Source organism: Sinohyriopsis cumingii, unplaced genomic scaffold (genome assembly GCF_028554795.1).
Source record: "Sinohyriopsis cumingii isolate HCF-2022 unplaced genomic scaffold, ASM2855479v2 utg000036l, whole genome shotgun sequence".
NCBI classification, from domain to species: domain Eukaryota; kingdom Metazoa; phylum Mollusca; class Bivalvia; order Unionida; family Unionidae; genus Sinohyriopsis; species Sinohyriopsis cumingii.
The window spans coordinates 1,207,328-1,227,401 of record NW_028315863.1 but is presented as its reverse complement, the minus strand read 5'-3'; the positions used below and the strand labels follow the sequence as shown (position 1 = coordinate 1,227,401).

The window sequence follows — 20,074 nt, the reverse complement described above, 5'->3', positions numbered from 1 at the left end:
CAAAATATAAACATAAAATGTAATGCAATTATTATCAGTTTAAACATTTTCATTTCTTCTTGTCAAAAAGCCAATTACTTTTCAAAGAAAATGTATTTTTTGTCAAATTCATATATTTTTCATGGCAACCCTTTAAATTGATGATCATTTTAAGGTCAGGTGACTAAGATCATCAAAAGGATTGGACTCAACAATAATCTCAATCCTTTCATGAACAAGAAAACATAACGACCTTGAAGCAAGGGTGGTGGAACATGTTATGGAGCGTTAATATTTCCTTAAATAGGGAAGTGTACAAGATCCATAATGGGATAAACACATTATTTATATCAGAAAGTGCCACTGGTGCCAAACAGTAACTTTCTTATGCTGGGATGTGCTGTTGATCCTCCCTGGGATTAGCATAGTGATGACTTACACACTGAAGTGCCACTATTCCTCCCTAATAACTGGTCCTCTTAAGAAATGTTTAACAATCTATCTACACAATATTTAAATTTGCAAGCACCTGTATTAATGGAAATAGTGTCAAGACGTAGGTCAACTCTGGAGAGGGAGCCTACATTATAAATGTTATACAAGGTGAAAAGCTTTGCAGGTCTAGGATCAATCGACAGGGTTCCTACAGATCAGGAGAGCTGAAATTCAATGACTTTTCAATGATGAGTTTTCAGTTTTCAATGACTACTCACGATTTCAAGTGCTCTGCTTCTCTTACTTATTTAAATACAAGACAGTTTTCAATGACTACTTACGATATCAAATGTTCTGCTTCAGTTACTAATTTAAATATAAGAAACAAATACAAAACAAAATAAATAAATGTACTATGAAAGGGAAATGCTATTTAAAAAGAAAGTCATTGTAACCCTGATGTTAACCATTGCTCTTTAGTTTCTATACCTTCTTTGCCAGCTGCAACTCAAGTGCTTTCACCTCTGGGATGCTGCCAGGATTGTATCTAATGGGGGAGGGGAGTAGAACAAAAAGGATGAGGAGTGAATGGCCATAGTTCACTATATACCTAACACTTTAATATCCATCTATCCTTCTTCCAGCTACGCTCTGTTAGAGTCCTAATGAAAGCAAAATCTTGGACACTGTTCCTTATGTTTACTATGTACATTTTTCACTGCTCATGGGTAATGTCTTTTGGGTACTTTGGCTCCAAAATAAGATTTTTCATCTGTTCAATAATGCATTATTAGGATTTTACATCCAATATGCCATAGTCTGCTTGTTCACACCATGGTATTTTGATCAAATAAATACACTAACCTCCTAATTTTATTTTTAAATTATTTATTAAATTTATCTGAACCCTTATAAGGCTCTATGTAGCTATGCCCAAGTTATTTTGCCTTAAGATATTGCGCCAAAAGCTGATTAAAAATTAAAATCCCAAAATAGCATGAAGTCACAATTTTCCAGACTTTGGGAAGTTACAAATGTGCCAAATCATACACACTTTTTATAGTACCCAAAACTAAATAAATGTGTGATATCCCTTCAAGTGAATTAAAAAGACAGTGAAAACACGTATCCCTATATTTTTCCCATGTCTGATAATTTGGCAGTAAACTGTCTCCGATTGTACATTAGAATTCACTTTCCATTGATTTACTCCGAAAACAATACTCATTCTTTACCTGTAAACTGAGCAGTAAATAAAATACACAGACAATACTTTAAAACACTCCTAGAGAATAAGGAGGAGTTAATCCATGTGTAAATCCATAGATTAATGCTAACTCTTGACAAATGAATAGTCCAAAAGTTTACACCTCTCATGCTGGTGATCAGAACTATTAATATTACATATTTGGTGTCTGAGAAGTTATTAATTTGTTGTATGTTCTGCCGATTTTGGTCAAACATTAGACATAAAATTGCAGTGTAACATATTTTCAAGCTTTCGAAATGACGTCTGTTCCGGTTCTGATTACATGCGTGACCCACTCAATTCATAACTCAATTTCAGCGAAAGCGCATCAGCTAAAATTCTCACTTTTAACACTTGCCTAGCTCCAATAATCTTGGCAATTCATAGCTTTAAAATAAAGGCCATCACCATCCTCAGAAAGCAGGCCTCTTTGTCGAACTGAATCATCTAAGATGAACTACGCTAGGATGCTGCCCTTTTGGATTGTCTAGGTAGCCCTTTTATAAACATGCATTTGTAAAACTTCCTTGATACAAGGTTCAAACTAAGACAGAATGTCTTGTCCAGGACCATTTGTGACAATTAAATTTAGTGAAGTTAAAGAGTGTTAATGACATCATGTAAAAGGGGTGCTATGCATGAAATCCGATTACTTCATGTGGATTACTATAATAATGGAAATGCTAACATAAGGAGAGAAAATCAAATAGTATTTAGAATGACTCGAATGTAAAATTTTCAAACAATTTTTATTTGTTAAGCAACATCTCTACAATTCAATGACTTTCAATGACCTAGGTGAAATATCAATGACTATCAGGGCCTTGAAATGAGGTGTTCATTTATCAATCACTTTCAGTGATCTTTAATGAACGTGTGAACCCTGATTGAGTTACAAAAGTGAGACATCAACTATATATTAATCTAACTGCCCAAACACAACATGCAACACAGAAAACGTTTTACTTTAATTTACTCATATACCCCATTACATGTTTTCATTAATAAACAACTAAAGTTCAATTGATTCAATTAAGAGATAGCGACACACACCTTTCTTTGCAACGCTAATTATGTCCCTTACCTGTAGCCTGTATAAATATTAACCTGTTTCAGTAATCTTATTAAGAAAACGAGAGATTGAGAAAAACTTTCATGACACCAAAATATATGCCACTTATATGCAGCTTGTATAAAAACGTGCTACTATGGGTTCATTTAGACAGATGACTTCTGCAGAGGAAATTAAATGCTAAATGTGGTCAGAGATAAACAACCACCACTATCTAGACTGCTTAACTGACTGTCAGTAGCTAGCATGATTTTGTTCAAAGAGACAAATGTGTACTGTAGGATAGTCCAGTGGGCTAATTTGAACAGGATCAATAAGGCAAAGTAGAAAAACCCAATTCCTCTGAAGCTAGGTAAACCACAGAGATGCATGCTGAAGAAACAAAAGTTTGTACAGCTTGTTTTCTCTAATGTCTAAGGGGAACATTAATGAAACTTGCATCAAAACCTCTTGTGAACTACTAAGAGCAGCCACATCTGAATCCACTTTCAGCAGTATTCCACTGTCCAATGGATTTAAGAGACAGAAACAATTTGTTTAAATTTAAAGGTAGTGTGGTTCTAAGTATGTGAGTGTATATAAAAGGAAAACATATTTTAGTATCTTTTGTTCCAATCTGAATTGCAGTCAATGTTTAAGCTGATATGAGTACATAAATTTGTCTTATTTGGTTTAAGTTGCTTTCTTTGGGTCATGCACACCAACTCTGTTAGATACCTCAATATACATCTAACTGTCAACACACACACCCTCCCCTGAATTCAGTGTCCTTACCAAGATGTCACGTATTGTCACATCATCAAAAAGCTCTTTCTGCTGAATGTGCATCATTACGACCCTAATATCAAGATCCTTCATCAGCTCTGGTAAGCATCGATTCAGGACAGTCCTATGCAGTTTTTCTGAAACAGTAAAACATTCAATTAACAGAGATCTACACTTACCTCATTTCCACTTGCATAATTATTTATGACCAATGGGAGGGCTACACTTGTCTCATTCCTACTTGTATAATTATCAATGACCAATGGGAGGGCTATACTTGTCTCATTTCTACTTGTATTATTATCTATGAACAATGGGAGGGCTACACTTGTCTCATTTCCACTTGCATAATTATCTATGTCAAATTGGAGAGCTACACTTATATCATTCCTTCCTGAATAATTATCAATGACCAATTCCTACTTGTATAACTATATGACCAATGGCAGGGCTGCACTTCTCTCATTCATACTTGTATAAATCTGTGACCACTAGGAGGGCTACACTTATCTCATTCCTACTTGTATAATTATCTATGACCAATGGGAGGGCTACACTTGTCTCATTCCCACTTGTATAGGTATATATGACCAATGGGAGAGCTACACTTATATCATTCCTTCCTGAATAATTATCAATGACCAATTCATACTTGCATAACTCTATGAGCAATAGGAGGGCTAAACGTATCTCATTCCTACTTGTGTAAATATCTATGACTAATGGGATGGCTGTCAGATGAGATCTAATGTAAGCAGGTGCATATCACCCATTCTGTTTTAATCTGCAAATGAGGCTCTAGTTGTATGTTGAGCAGTAAGAGAAAATGAACAGCACTGGTGATTATGCCCCAGGCTGTAAGCCCCGCATGTTCACTTACCCTGTTAGTTGTAATTGAACTTAGTTTTAATAGTAATCTATTGGAATGCAATTTATATATTCTAGTTTCTAATGTTTATATTAAGACTTAATCATCATTGGCGACTCGGTCTCGAAAGACCATGCGAATAGCGCCCTTGGGGTGTTGTTTGTCTCTGTTGGCATCGTCTGCTGTGGCTGTGCAGGCCTATACGTGAGTGACAGTCCCTACTGCAGTTGGTGCAGACATACTGGGAAGTCTGCGTTACTGTGGTTGCTGCTGCATTCTTCTCTCTCTTACGTTTCTCTGCCACCAACTGGCCTCTCCTCGCATCAGCGACTGATATGCCATTGTTTACCATCAGTCTCCAGGTGCCTCGGTCCTCGGCCAGCTCTTCCCAGCCATCGGGTGAAATGTTGCATGCCTTCATGTCCCTCTTGCACACATCTTTGAAATGGAGTGAGGGGCGTTCGACTCTTCTCATGCCAGTGGCCAGCTGTCCATATAAGATGTTCTTTGGCAGCCTTCCATCCTCCATGCGTCGGATGTGACCCAGCCATCGAAGGCGGCGTTTAATTTGCAGGGAGTACATGCTGGGGGTACTTGCACGCTGCAGGATCTCGCTGTGTGGAACACGGTCTTGCCAGCTGATTTTCAGGATGCGTTTTAGGCACCGTATATGGAAGGAGTTGAGCCGGCGTTCTTGCCTCATGTAGGTACTCCAGGTCTCACTTCTATATAGAAGGGTGCTGAGAACGCAGGCCTGGTAGACTCGGACCTTGGTGTGCTCTGTCAGCGCGTTGTTTTCCCACACCCTCTTCATTAATCGAGCCATGATGGTATTTGCCTTTCCAAGCCTTCTGTCCAGCTCCATATCAATCGAGAGAGTGTTGCTGATGGTTGACCTTAGGTAGGTAAAGTTGTTAACTGCTTCCAGGGTGACACCGTTGATTTTGATTGAAGGGGCAATGGTGGTATCTTGCACGCTGACATTTGTTTTTTCCAAGCTGATGGTAAGACCAAACTGCGTGCAGGCAACAGCAAAACGGTCTCCCAGTCTCTGGAGGGCTTCCTCGGTGTGGGCCACAAGAGCTGCGTCATCTGCAAAAAGCATCTCCCTGATGAGCACAGCTCTCACTTTGGTCTTTGAGCGCAGTCGTGCCAGGTTGAACAGCCTCCCGTCAGACCTGGTGTGTAGATATATGCCATCCGTGGACGTGTCGAAGGCGTAGGACAGGAGCAGGGAGAAGAAGATCCCAAAAAGTGTTGGTGCCAGCACGCAGCCCTGCTTCACACCACTGTTAATTGGGAAGGAGGTTGAGGAGGATCCATCATACAGGACTGTTCCCTTCATATCTGCATGGAAAGAGATTATCATGCTGAGGAGTTTTGGGGGGCAACCGATCTTACTCAGAAGTTCAAAAAGGCCCTTCCTGCTGACCAAGTCAAAGGCCTTGGTGAGGTCGATGAACATCGTGTAGAGTGGTTGACCTTGCTCTCTGCTCTTCTCTTGGAGTTGTCGTAGGGAGAAGATCATGTCTGTCGTCGACCTGCCTGCTCTGAAGACGCACTGTGATTCCGGGTACACACGGTCTGCCAGCAACTGCAGCCTGTTGAGTATGATGTGGGCGTACACTTTATCAACAATACTCAAGAGCGAGATCCCTCTGTAATTATTACAGTCACTGCGGTCGCAGTTGTTTTTGTAAAGGGTCACAATTGTGGCATCACGCATGTCTTGGGGGACTACTCCTTCCTCCCAGCAACGGCAAAGTAGCTCATGCAGTGGTTTAATCAATGCTGGTTTTCCACATTTGATAGCTTTGGGTGGGATGCTGTCACTACCTGGTGCTTTGTCGTTTGGAAGGCAGTCGATTGCTTTGCTGAGCTCCTCTAAGGTTGGCACTTTGTCGAGCTCTTCCATGGTGGGCAGATTCTTTATGCTGCTGAGGGCTGCATCAGTGACTGACGTTTCTTGGGAGTATAGTTCTGAGTAATGCTCCACCCATCTGACCATCTGTTGCGCATGGTCTGTGATCTTCTCTCCCGTTAGGGATTTCAGGGGAGCGACCCTTTCACTGTAGGGCCTAGAGCCTTCTTGATGCCACTGTACATACCTTGGATGTGTCCGGACTCGGCACTGCGCTGGATCCCTTCACACAGTTGTTGCCAGTACTCGTTCGCACACTGTCTAGCAATGCGTTGGGTGTTACTTCGGGTACTTCTGAGAGCAGCAAGCGTCCGTTCATTAGGGCATTTTTTGTAAGCTATGAACGCTTTTCGTTTCTCCTCGATTTGTGGTTCCATCCTTGATAGGTGTGCATTGAACCAGTCCTGGCTGGGTCATTCCTTCTTGCCAAACGTTGACATAGCTGTACTGTAGATGGCACCCGTCATGGCGTTCCACTTGGCTGTAGCGTCATACTCAGGCAGGTCCTGGAGAGCCTTGTTCAGGGCAGACACATACTCCTCCACCTTGGCAGGGACTGACATCTGCACAGTGTTTATGCGAGGACGTCCTTTTGGTTTTGAGCGGTGTAGCGTGTGTGGCTGTAGTCGCACTCTGCTGCTCACAAGGGCATGGTCGGAGTCACAGTCTGCACTGTGGTAGGTTCTGGTGGAGAGGACGCTGTTAAGGGCAGAGCGCCTGGTGATGACCAAGTCGAGTTGGTGCCAGTGATGAGATCTGGGGTGTTTCCATGACACTTTGTGTTGTGGCTTACACTTGAAGAAGGTGTTTGTGATGCACAGGCCATGGTAGGTGCATAGTTCCAGCAGTCTCTGGCCGTTTTCGTTGGTCTTTCCAGTGCCATGATATCCGAGGCAGGTAGGCCATGACTTGTGGTCCGCACCTACTCTGACATTAAAGTCGCCGAGGAGGAATAGTGGTTCATTTTTGGGGCATCCTTTAATCTGTTCGTCCAGCTGCCCATAGAACTGATCCTTCACGTCTTCTGATGACGTGAGGGTTGGGGCATAGACACTGATGATGTTGACAGGACCTGAAGCATTGGTGAGGCGGATGGACAAGAGACGCTCTGTGCCCCCTGTGGGAGGTTCAACCGAGGCTAGGAGATTGTTTTTGATGGCAAAGCCCACTCTGTGCTGACGGGGCTCCTCAGGTTCTCGACCCTTCCAGAAGAAGGTGTAGTTTTCCTCTCTGAGGGAGCCACTAAAGGCGAGCCTGGTTTCCTGGAGGGCAGCTATGCTGATATTTAGTCTGGTGAGTTCTCTATCGATGATGGCCATCTTTCTGGTGTCGTCCACTTCTCTGAGGTCGTCGGAGAAGCCTGTACACATGGTGCGCACATTCCAGCTTGCAAATCGAAGAGCTGGAGTCTTCTTTATTGGTTTCTTGTTTCTTTTGTCTGGTGTGGAATTACCGTCTGTTTGTCATGCTGAACAACACACTGAGCTCCAGACACCCACTGGAGCAGGCAGACGATGGCGGGTCAACACCTTATTGACCGGGGGCTGCCCGGCTTGAGGCGGGCGATAGTTGGCCAGTAGGATATGATGATCCCTCCCACCGTCAAAGCTGACCCGTGGCGCCCCTTCCCTATGCCAATCGGGTGGGACTTATAACCCGTAAACTGTCAGCTTCCGTGTTGTTTCCTCACTCAGTAGCGAGACTGGAGTGTCCTCTCCAGGGCGCAAGCCTGGGCATGGAGTATGGAGATCCTGGGCTGCCCAGACGTCAGGATCCCCCTCTCGTCCTTGCTGGTGGGGTCCAAAGGAATGCTGAGCATGACATTTGGCACCAGTTTGGATGCAGGAGCTGCCGGAAGGAGGCTGTAGTCGACCCCCAGCCGCCTTAGGGGCTCCACTCCTGATTTTCTGTCTGGGTTTACTCCCGTAGCCTTTCCTTCTCCCGAAGATATTCACAAGGCAGTGGAGCCATAATCCAATGGATGGGACTTGGTTGGTTTTGAATCAGAGTTTTCTTCTCCTAGATGAACTGCCTGACAAGGCTAACGAGCTTCATCTGCCCGGGTTTGGGGTCAGAGTTTCCCTTCTCTTAGACTGGTTGCCTGCCAAGGCTAATGAGCCCAGTCTGCCCACCCAGTTATACCGCTGGGTACTCAGTCGCGCCACACAGCAGGCTCTGTTAAAACAGGGAGCACCATGTGAAGGTGTTGCTGTGGACACAATAGTGTAGGAGAGGCCATATGCAAGTAACCTCCTGCCCCGCAAAGCGAGACAGTGGTCCTGCGGCGATCACTACACCTGGGAAGGAGAGGCTATGAGAGATGCTTCACTTTCCTTTGGCAAGCGGGACGTCAGGCCCAGGCCACGCACCCCCTTATTAGTACCACAAGAAAGATCAGCTTTCTCCTCCATTCAGAAAAACTTTTTTTGTAATTTTGTGATAGTGATAAAAATGTCTTAAATCAGCCTTAACTGTAAATTTCTGAAAAATCAAAATGATTTAATGGTCACAGGCAATTAATTATGTGCTAAGGAACCAGTCTAAGACTGGTAGTTTATTAAATATGAGACATAAAATAAATTAACATAATTTTTATCACAAGTCTTTGTATTGTTAATTGTAAATAACAGTAGGTTTAAAACTTAAACCATGTTCATTTATTTGCTGTCACTGGTATATGTAACCTGGGACATCTCATCAAGTCGAAGCTTTATGCAAGGTACCTGTAAGAGAATTTTCTCAAGAATGCACAGCATATCATTTTCATCATTTGAAATGTCTCCTTTTGGATAGAATGCATGTGTGTTTTGCCACTCTAACCATTAAAGTCTAGTAACTTTCTTCAGTTGAAATGTCTCCTTTCGGACAGATCGCTCATAGAATGCATGTTTATTTTTCCCACGCTATCCATCAAAGTCTAGTCATTTTCTTAATTTCATAGGTCTTCATTTGAATACATCTTTCACTGAAAGCATGTGCATTTTTGTCACTCTAAACATTCAAGTCTAGTATTTCTCATCATTTCAAAGGTCTTCTTTTTGATATATCGAATAATTCATATGTATTTGGCCACTCTAAACATTAGCGTCTAGTAATTTGGATAAACGGTAACATTACAATCTATGGTCATCTAATTTGTTGTCTGTGCCCATAGCAACAGTTACACACAGTGGAAAATGACCTAAATAAAGAAGTATGCAACATTTTTCTGGTTTTATGGACCAAATGGGAGTGAGTCTGTTATTTTCATAATAAGTTTTACTTGCAAAGCGAATTTTTGTCACGATATACAAAAAAAGTAACATGGGATAGCTTAATACAAATGGTGTGCAATACATTCTTTCCACCAATATGCAGGACATATTTGATCTAGCTAGTTTGATAAAAGACCAGATTAGAAACATGGCTTTCTCAGTAGGCAAACTCTCAGGTAATGAAATGCAAGATGATCTTATTAGTTGTGTGTGGATCTCACTCATGAAACTTGTCCAAGATCATTATGAGGGATGCATCAGAAATGTAGTCTATAAAGTGTAGCCAATTAGAAAGTCACTTCAATAATATACTGTGATCACACTCATGAAAACTCAAGAATTTAATTATATAAACCTATTTGAAAGTTTTGTGACAGATCAGAAATTTGGACCCCAGAGTGATAACAATCAGTCATTGATGTTTGGGTGATAGATGATCTGTAACACATGATGCACAACTTATGTAGGGATATACCTTAAGCTTCATTGGTCTTATGGTCTTAAGTAGGGATATACCTTAAGCTCCATTGTCTTATGGTCTTATGTAGGGATATACCTTAAGCTGAACTGGTCTTATGGTCCTATGTAGGGATATACCTTAAGCTCCATTGGTCTTATGGTCTTATGTAGGGATATACCTTAAGCTCAACTGGTCTTATGGTCTTATGTTGGGATATACCTTAAGCTCCATTGGTCTTATGCAGGAATATACCTTAAGCTCCATTGGTCTTATGTTGGGATATACCTTAAACTCCATTGGTCTTATGGTCTTATGCAGGGATATACCTTAAGCTCCATTGGTCTTATGGTCTTATGTTGGGATATACCTTAAGCTCAATTGGTCTTATGGTCTTATGTAGGGATATACCTTAAGCCCAGTTGGTCTTATGGTCAGGGGAGTTAAAAATGCAAGATGTTACATTCACAAAATATTAGTTAAATACTGCATACAGCTAAAAGCCAATAAGGGCATTAAATCTTAGAGTATGTGGTCCCAAGTGGACCTGATATTGCTTACCTGGATAACATCTAATCAACAGCTAAAAGGAGGAGCAGTTGATCAAGAAATCTGGGTCAGGATGATGAATTTCTTTGAGATATCTCCAATCCAATAGTCTTACCTAATAAGGATTGGACTTAGACTAATATTTAAATTTCCCACAAAGGTTACTAACTCAAAAAGAAATTACATGAGCTAGTTGATTTCTCAAGATGCACATTTTAAGTTGATGACCAGTATATTTACCAACTTTCGCAACAATCCATAAATACAAAAGGACTTGTTGTGCTAACAATACTGCATGCCAGACAGATGGACAAGAGAATGTGATATATCCCTGCCTCAACGAAATCTTGTTGACATACCTTTCTTACTCGAGATAGTGGGTACTTTTTCTGTTGAGGAATCCTCTTCTTTTTCTGATACTTTGGTTTCTTTTCCTGCCTCTATGCCTTCATTGACAGTCTGTCCCTGATCAAGAAAGTTAAGATATGTTACCAGAAAATGTAAGCATTCAGCTCAAAAAAATGACTGAACAAAGCATTTAATCAGGGTTACTCTATGGTACTTTCATTCAACACATTTGAAATAGCTATAATTTGCATTTTCATTTCTGGGAAATACAAATCATAAAACAATAATATAATGGCTTTCAAGTGGCACCAATGCTTAGCACACTGTTGTAAGTTTTAACATGAAGCATTCCCATTCAAGTATAACCTTTCATATGCAGAAACTGTTGTGTGTACATTGCTAATCATGACTATGCATATGTACATAGATATATTAAAGAAATCCTATATCAAGAAATAAAAAGCTCAATTAATGTCATTTTTAAAGAAAAGAAATACTTTCTTCCAAACATGTTTATGAAGTTCGCTCTATAAACATTTGTAAATATGTGACCATGATCTACCAGCTGATTCCATCTTATCTGTTAAACTACTATTAAAAGACAATAAGACCAATACACTCTCATACAAATGTAAGATTAGACCTACTGGTTGTTGAGGACATCATTATTCAACTTCACTGAATCTCTCCTATGTTGTGATTTCCTCCTTAACCATTTGCTTCTAGAATAGACCCAGATACATTGAGTCTGCCACTGATCTCAATCTAATCGAGTAGTACCTAATATCTTGTAGTACCCCTAGTTGAATTATACGTTGCTGACTAATACACAAGTCACCAACTAAGGTCAAAATAAACTTGAATCATACATTTATGACTGATGCATACCACACCAATATTTACCACATGGATTACAAGGCACTCTAACCCACTTCTGCCACTAAAAGTCACTGTACTCCATTTCTGTACATTCAATCCAGTGGACCCCACCTCTGTACATTTCAAGCCATAGTACCTGACTTCTGTACATTACAAGCCAATTGTACCCCACTTCTGTACATTAAACTTAAAAACTATATGCCTAATTCACTAACTTTGCATCATAATAAAACAGCTCAAACATGAAAGGATGACAAGAATCCATAATAAAGGAAATGTACACAGAATGAGTCTATGACAAAATGGTCACTATTTTTATTTTCGTAGAACATCTGCTCAAGCTAATTCTTTATTAGGGAGAGACCAATTAAGTTTCAAAGGGCTATATTATTTAAAACAATTCTATCTTGCGATGAATGAGAAAATTAAAATAAACACCCCAGTCAGAAATATTCATACATTAAATGACCAGCCCCATGCACTATAAACACAGTCAGAATCAACTAAAATTCATAGCTCTGTGCATGTATATTCAGCCTCGGAATGGGGTGATTACTTTTCAAGGACTAAACATGTGGTTTGCATTTCAGTGTAAATTCAGTGTATACTTTTTAGTGGGTTTCTTTCGAATTTTTTTTTTCTAAACAGAAGTGGCTGTCATTGGGAATCAAAATATATTTTGACTCTGCGAGGAGCGTGGTGTGTAGAGCAACTGTCTGTGAGCTGCCAGGGCAACTCTGTCAGGACACATGAAGAGATGGTGGAGTTTCATTTCTTAATCCTTTCAACTCTATCCACCACCACCAAATTGCATGGGGTTTACCCTTCAACGCTCTATCCAGCACCACCACACTCCATGGGGTTTTCTGAAAATACACTTGAACTGTATTGTACTACTCTCAGTTCATTTTTCAAGCACCATTTATAAACGCTAGTACAATTTTATGTTAATATTAACAGCTATTTGCCAGTGCTGAAAAGAATTACATTTTGGCAACTAAAACAGGCAACATTTTTGCTACTGCTTGCCTTGTCCCCAAACCAGAATTTTTAAATGAAAGAAGTTATCTTTGACAGATCTTTACAGCACTACTCTCCCTTGACTCACCTTTCCTCAAACCAGATTTTGTTGAATACAAGTAATTTCTTTTGGACAGATTTTTAGAAGACTATTCTATTCATACTCACCTCATCCTCATCCTCAAACCAAAATTTACGCAGCTGCCTAGACACAAGTGAATGACTGTCATCATGGGAATTACAGACTACTTCTTCATTCTCTTGGAGCAGTGGCAAAGCCAACAGTCCATCAAGACTGTCCACATCACAATCAGGGCATTGTATACGTATCTCAAACTGCAGACTCTGGCCCAGATTTCCAGTTATCTTTGACAGGTTCTCAAAGATGAACTTTCTTGCTTCAGTGCAGAACTTTGAAGTCTGACTCATGTCTGTGGCTCCAATTCTTGTGACTCGAGCAAATATGACATGGCCAAGAAAATGTAGGGTCAATCTATGATGATTGTCTAGGTCAAACACACAACAACCACAATAGATCAGATTCTCAGACTTTTGCTTGGCAATGGGCCAGTGTGTCAAACATTCACTAACAAGCCTATGGAAAATAGGCGGTGGTAGAAACTTCCCTTTACTCACAAGACATAGAACTGATGTACTTTCCTTCTTAGGATCTGATTTAGGGGAGATTACTCCTTTTGGCGTCGCCTGACGGAGCATACATGGAGCAAGGTAGTAACCCTCTTCCTAAAATACAAGAAAAGTGGCAACATTTCAGTACAAGAAATCAAATGTAATTAAATGTCCTTAGCATAAATTTGTATGAAAGTTATGTGTGAATCTCTTGATCTTAAAAGTGCATGCCATGTAAATGGAACAAGATAATCTGTAAGACGATGCAAATATCAGCCAGTACATCTCTAAAACTTCATTATAATCCAATTCTGGATATAAAGCGGTAACACTATGAACCCCCAAATCAAAACTATAAGTTCCTTTAATTAAAAAAATTTCAACACCAGTCGAAACCCTTACACCAAAAATAACTGTACCTGATTTGGACACAACTAGAACATGTTTCTAAAATTACAGGTTAACTCTTAATTAGCCACTGTTATATTCAGGCAAAGTAATATATTGTACTCCTAACAAGATATGTAAACACCCGAAATTACCAATGTCTCAAAAAATCAATAACTTTCTTTTGCTCAGAACCATCTAATTGTATTTGGCTGTTGAATTTGCCTTAAGAACTAAAGCCTGCCCAGCAGATTGGAGACTTGATCTCTGTAAACAAAGCTCAATGATTTTCCAGAAGACCAGCTTAGTGTTGGCCACTTCTTATTAACACCTAGACAGCAACAGATCACAGAAAGGATTTGCAGTGGGATGTCTTTTGAACTTGTCACCTCTTTCTGTAATTTGTTGCAGTGCAGACCAGGAGAGAGATATGTTCATTTGCATATTGTAACTACAGCACGAATAAGGTCTATTCAAACAATTAAGTATCACTTTCCAGTGAAATCATGTTTAAAAGTTGGTTAGTCTATCAATATTTATGAGTGAATTAAGACATTTAATCTCAGAATGGATATGTAAATGAAAAGGAAAGCTTATTTAATCTGTCAATAGGATTGTGATTTTAAGGGTTTCATAGAGGAGCATGTTGAAGGGGCTAAAGCTATGCTACAGGGACATTTCCACTCATTTGATGATGTGCTGCACTGGATTAAAATTGATGAGGATTGCCCCAATGTTTAATGAAAGAATGATGCTGACACACATCCAGTTCTTCATAGGCACCAAAAGGGAAATATTAGATCCCAATCAACAGGAAGTAGGATCCACAATTGACAGTGACCAGGAGGAGTGGATTAAAATTGATGAGGATTGGACCAATGTTGAATGAAAGAATGATGCTGACACACATCCAGTTCTTCATAGGTACCAAAAGGGAACTATTAGATCCCAATCAACAGGAAGTAGGATCTACAATTGACAGTGACCAGGAGGACATGCCAGAAACACCCTAAAAGTATGCTGCTTTTCCAAAGCCACATTTGTATTCAAGAAGAAATGTGTTCGTTTCAGGTATCACTGGATTTAAGTGGATTACATACATGCATGAAGTCATTGTTATTCTGTGTTCTGGAATTGCTAAAAGCGTGCTGCATATTATAAATGTCACATCACTTGGTCGCTAATCATCATATGTAACTGGTATTTTGAGCTGCAAAACTATATATTTTATTAATTAAAAATTACTTGACATTACTCAGTGTATTTGTTACAGTTAAATGTTCATTTATTTCATTGCATACTGGGTGCAGAAGTGGTAAATATATCAGTCTAAGCTCCTCAGAAAAAAGAAAGAAGCTTTGTCATCAAGCTGCATTGGCCTTAAGCGCAACCTAAATTAACCAGGTTTGTTTTTGGCAAGGGATTAAACTTGATTCTGCAGTAGAGAGAAATTATTACTGGCAAGTATATTTATTTAAATGAGGTGCTTCTGTTGTTGGTTTTAAAGATAATCACAATCTTACCCCATACGCAAAGCAAAACGGGTTTAAAGAAAACAAAATAAAGCATGGCACATGAATTTAAAAAAAAAACAATTTACATAAACTAACAGTATTACTATATATCAGACTGGCATTTCGTTTATCCCTCCCACCAACACACAAGTGCACTGAACATCTTTGATCATTTTTTTATTCTGTACATAATGCGGTCATCTGTGTATTTTAAAATATTTTTCCCTTTTACTGCCTTAGTGTTAAGTATAGGTAGCTTTGCAAGAGTGAGTAAAAGCATGGATAGTACCAAAAGTGCATGAACCATGAAAGAGGTCACAAGTTTACATTGCTTGCAGAAAGAAACTGATCTAACTAATTGGCAGTAGCTGTAAATCTTTGGTGAACTGTGGATGGTGTAGTCAGTCACAATGGGAAGAAATGCCTTTTTTCACGTCTGAATTTCACCAGGAATACAATCATTGTGTGGACCAAACTTTGAGTGTATATTCAATATTCTTGCTGTATTAAGCCATATTTAGACCAGGGACAGATCTGGGCTAGATCTCTAGATATGCATCAATGTAATATTTTGTCTTTAAAATTAACTGTTCATCAGGCCTTGATGATATTCTTAGTGCAGACAAATAATCCAGCATTAGTATAGTAGGTCTACAAGCACTATTCCTTTCATTTAGGCAAGTTTGTCAATTACTCTTGTTTTGTCTTTATAGTGTCAGCATGAATGGTGATACATTATTCATAAAATGTTGTATTCATCTATGTATATGATACTCACAAACTCCTATATTCATTTATGGTTTCAATCTGTCACTTACTGACTGCTAAATTCATTATTGATACCAGCAGAAGGCAGCCATTTTGCCAATCATTACCTTTAATGTATAGAGAACAGAGTTCTGTATACAGCCTCTACATTCGTACAGAGATAGCAGTGAATGCCTATGATAAGTCCAAAGTGTGCAAATTTAAGTGATGTTGCCATTCAATCCCAGCAGCCTTACAGCTAGGCCATGACATCACCCACAATGGAATGCAACTTATTCATTATCTGACTATCAGTCAGTCGGGTATCAGACCAATACAGTTCGTTTTCTGAATGATCAGTCAATCAGGTATCAGACCAACTCATTCATTTAATTCATTATTTAAATAATCAGTCAGTCTGGTATCAGACCAACTCATTCAATACCTGAATGATCAGGCAGTCAGGTATCACACCAACTTATTATCGGAATGATCAGTCATTCAGGTATCAGATCACTTATTCATTTAATTCATTATCTAAATAATTAGCCAGTCCGGTTTCAGACCAACTCATTCATTATCTAAATAATCAGTCAGTCTGGTCTCACACCAACTCATTTAATATATGAACGAGTCAGTCAGGTATCAGACAAACTCATTTATTACCTGAATGACCAGTCAATCAGGTATTAGACCAACTTATTCATTATCTGACTGATCAGTCAGTCAGGTATCACACCAACTTATTATCGAAATGATCAGTCAGTCAGGTATCAGACTAACTTAGTTATTACCTGAATAATCAGTCATTCAGGTATCATACCAACTTATTATCGGAATGATCATTCAGTCAGGTATCAGATCACTTATTCATTTAATTCATTATATAAATATTCAGTCAGTCCGGTATCAGACCAAATCATTATCTAAATAATCAGTCAGTCCGGTATCAGACGTACTCATTCATTATCTAAATAATCAGTCAGGCCAGTATCAGACCAACTCATTCATTACCTGAATGATCAGTCAGTCTGGTATCACACCAACTTAGTTATTACCTGAATGATCAGGCAGTCAGGTATCACACCAACTTATTATCGGACTGATCAGCCAGTCAGGTATCAGATCACTTATTCATTTAATTCATTATCTAAATAATCAGTGAGTCCAGTATCAGACCAACTCATTCATTATCTAATTAATCAGTGAGTCCAGTATCAGACCAACTCATTCATTATCTAAAAATCGGTCAGTCTGGTATCAGACCAACACATTCATTATCTGAATGATGAGTCGGTCAAGTATCAGACCAACTTAGTTATTACCTGAATGACCATTTAATCAGGTATCACACCAACTTATTATCGGAATGATCAGTCAGTCAGGTATCAGATCACTTATTCATTTAATTCATTATCTAAATAATCAGTGAGTCAGGTATCATATCTAATTAACCAGTGAGTCCGGCATCAGACCAACTCATTCATTATCTAATTAACCAGTGAGTCCGGTATCAGACCAACTCATTCATTATCTAAATAATCAGTGAGTCCAGTATCAGATCAACTCATTCATTATCTAATTAACCAGTGAGTCCAGTATCAGACCAACTCATTCATTATCTAAATAATCAGTGAGTCCAGTATCAGACCAACTCATTCATTATCTAAATAATCAGTGAGTCTGGTATCAGACCAACTCATTCATTATCTAAATAATCTGTCAGTCCAGTATCAGACCAACTCATTCATTATCTAAATAATCGGTGAGTCTGGTATCAGACCAACTCATTCATTATCTAAATAATCAGTCAGTCTGGTATCAGACCAACTCATTAATTATCTGAAAGATGAGTCGGTCAGGTATCAGACCAACTTAGTTATTACCTGAATGATCAGTCAGTCAGGTATCAGACCAACTTGTTCATTTAATTCATTACCTAAATGATGAGTCGGTCAGGTATCAGACCAATAGATTCATTTAATAACCTGTTATCCGATATATGGATTATATATTTTCATTTTTAAGTTTCAGAATAAACTTAATCTGAAACAACTGATGTGTGTTTGTAGCAATCTTGATTTGTCAAGACAGTACCGCTCACACAGTTTTCATTTTTGAGGCACTGTGATGGATATGTTCCATGATGCTGCCTTGCAAACCTGCAGAGTTCCCACAGTGGAAAGTGAAATATTGCCATGTACACAAAAGCTGAGGAGTTGTGGTGTCGAGGGCATGGCTAACAGTTGCTAGCCATATGCATTCTCTAGAGAGATTAAAGTAAACAGCACATTATATGTCCACCATATCAAACGTTTTAAAACGCACTTGTTTTCTTTCCGTTTCAGTAATCTTGACCTTTCTAATAGTGACCTCCACAAGGTTTGGTCATTGTTTGTGATATTGGGCTTTAGTTTTTTTTGTGGAAATATTTCACCTTCTTGATGTCCCTCTGATCTTGACATTTTATCCTCAAAATCAATCTGTCATTCATGGTTCAAATGCCCTCAACAAGTGTTGTCAAGGCATGCTGTATAGAACATAAGTAGTTTGAGGAAATTGTTTTTTACGTATTGTGACACTGACCTTCCACCAATGAACCCAACATAAATTCATGTAGGCATCTTCCTTGTCCCCGATGCACAATCCACAACGTTTGGTCAAAGTAGCTGATAATGAACTGCAGACATATTTTCTTGTCAGAATCACTATCTACTATGGCCCTGACCATTCAGCTTTTGACTGCAAAATTATAGGCTATTTCTTATCTCAAAATGGAAGCAATTTACAAAGTCTGGTCAATGTATCTGTCACACAGGTCTAGCGTACACATTATTGTATTGTGTATTGTTTATATAATTGTATATTGTATATTACCGTATACTCCCTAATCAATGTACCCTACTAATTTTTAAGAACAGAAAATTTAAAACGTACCAAGAATCATGACCATTCTGTAAGTGTAACACAGGAATTAAGTAGTCCACAATGATTAACATAATCCAATTTTCACAATTTCTGTCTACATTATATATATTGCTGGCATGGTGCTTGCCTCTTGCTACTGCAAAGTGTATGTCTTTTCAAACAAATAATAAGTGTAAGACCTATGTTTTCCAATACCCGACTTTTTGAGATCCTTAATTACAACAAAATGCTGAAGCAGTCTCAGTTGATCATACTGTTACAATGTATATATTAAAGTATAAATTACTAAAGTCACTGGCACACATGTAGTGTTGAACATGATATATTAGCTGGGCAACAAGTTTAAACACTTACTTCAACCTGCTGATGTGTGGGAAAATGTGCTGATATTTACAGTCACTGAATTCAGTGGCTGATAGACTCTAAAATGCACATGTTGTCATTATAAGAGTACATTAAAAGAACATCACACAAGAGCAAGTTCAAAGACTTCGATTAGCTGCTGAGTGGGAGAATTCACTGATATCTACAATGACTGAATTCAAAGACAGAAAGATTGAGAGATGTATATGTGATCATTATAAGAATACATCAAATGAATAACTTTAGCTTTTATTGTTGTGCTCTAATAAATGCACTCCCCTGCCAATTTTTTGGGACAATGTAATGCACCCAGGAGTGTTTATTAAGGAGTAGTACACTTTTGGCTAACATGTCTAGCTAGTGTGTGAAAAGTTTTTCTTGTTTCAGTCCTTGTGACCCTGACCTTTTACATTTTAGTCTGTTTCATCTATTGCCCTAAATGCAGCTACCTACAAATTTGGCAACATATGTATGTATGTATGTATGTATGTATGTGTGTGTGTGTGTCTGTGTGTCTGTGTGTGTGTGTATGTATGTATGTATGTATGTATGTATGTGTGTGTATGTAGGCAAATCAGAACAATTCTGGCTACCATTATAACATGTTGAGTAAGCTTTGATATCTGATGAAAGAAAAAAGGATAAAAGCAGAAAAACATAAAATTCACAAAATTTACAATTGTTCTGCTCTCTAGAAAGGTTCACAATT

At 38.9% G+C, this 20,074-nt stretch overlaps 1 protein-coding gene across 1 annotated transcript in view; it reads right to left on the bottom strand.

The window, feature by feature from the left end:
- LOC149775015 (uncharacterized) overlaps positions 1 to 20,074 on the bottom strand; it is a 44,062-nt gene that overhangs the window by 2,229 nt on the left and 21,759 nt on the right. Inside the window, exons 7-9 of the mRNA XM_089944550.1 lie at positions 12,965 to 13,540; positions 10,909 to 11,014; positions 3,510 to 3,637 (exon numbers count right to left, since the gene is read on the bottom strand). Coding sequence (XP_089800676.1) covers positions 3,510 to 3,637; positions 10,909 to 11,014; positions 12,965 to 13,540 — 810 coding nt within the window. The remainder of the gene's footprint in view (positions 1 to 3,509; positions 3,638 to 10,908; positions 11,015 to 12,964; positions 13,541 to 20,074) is intronic.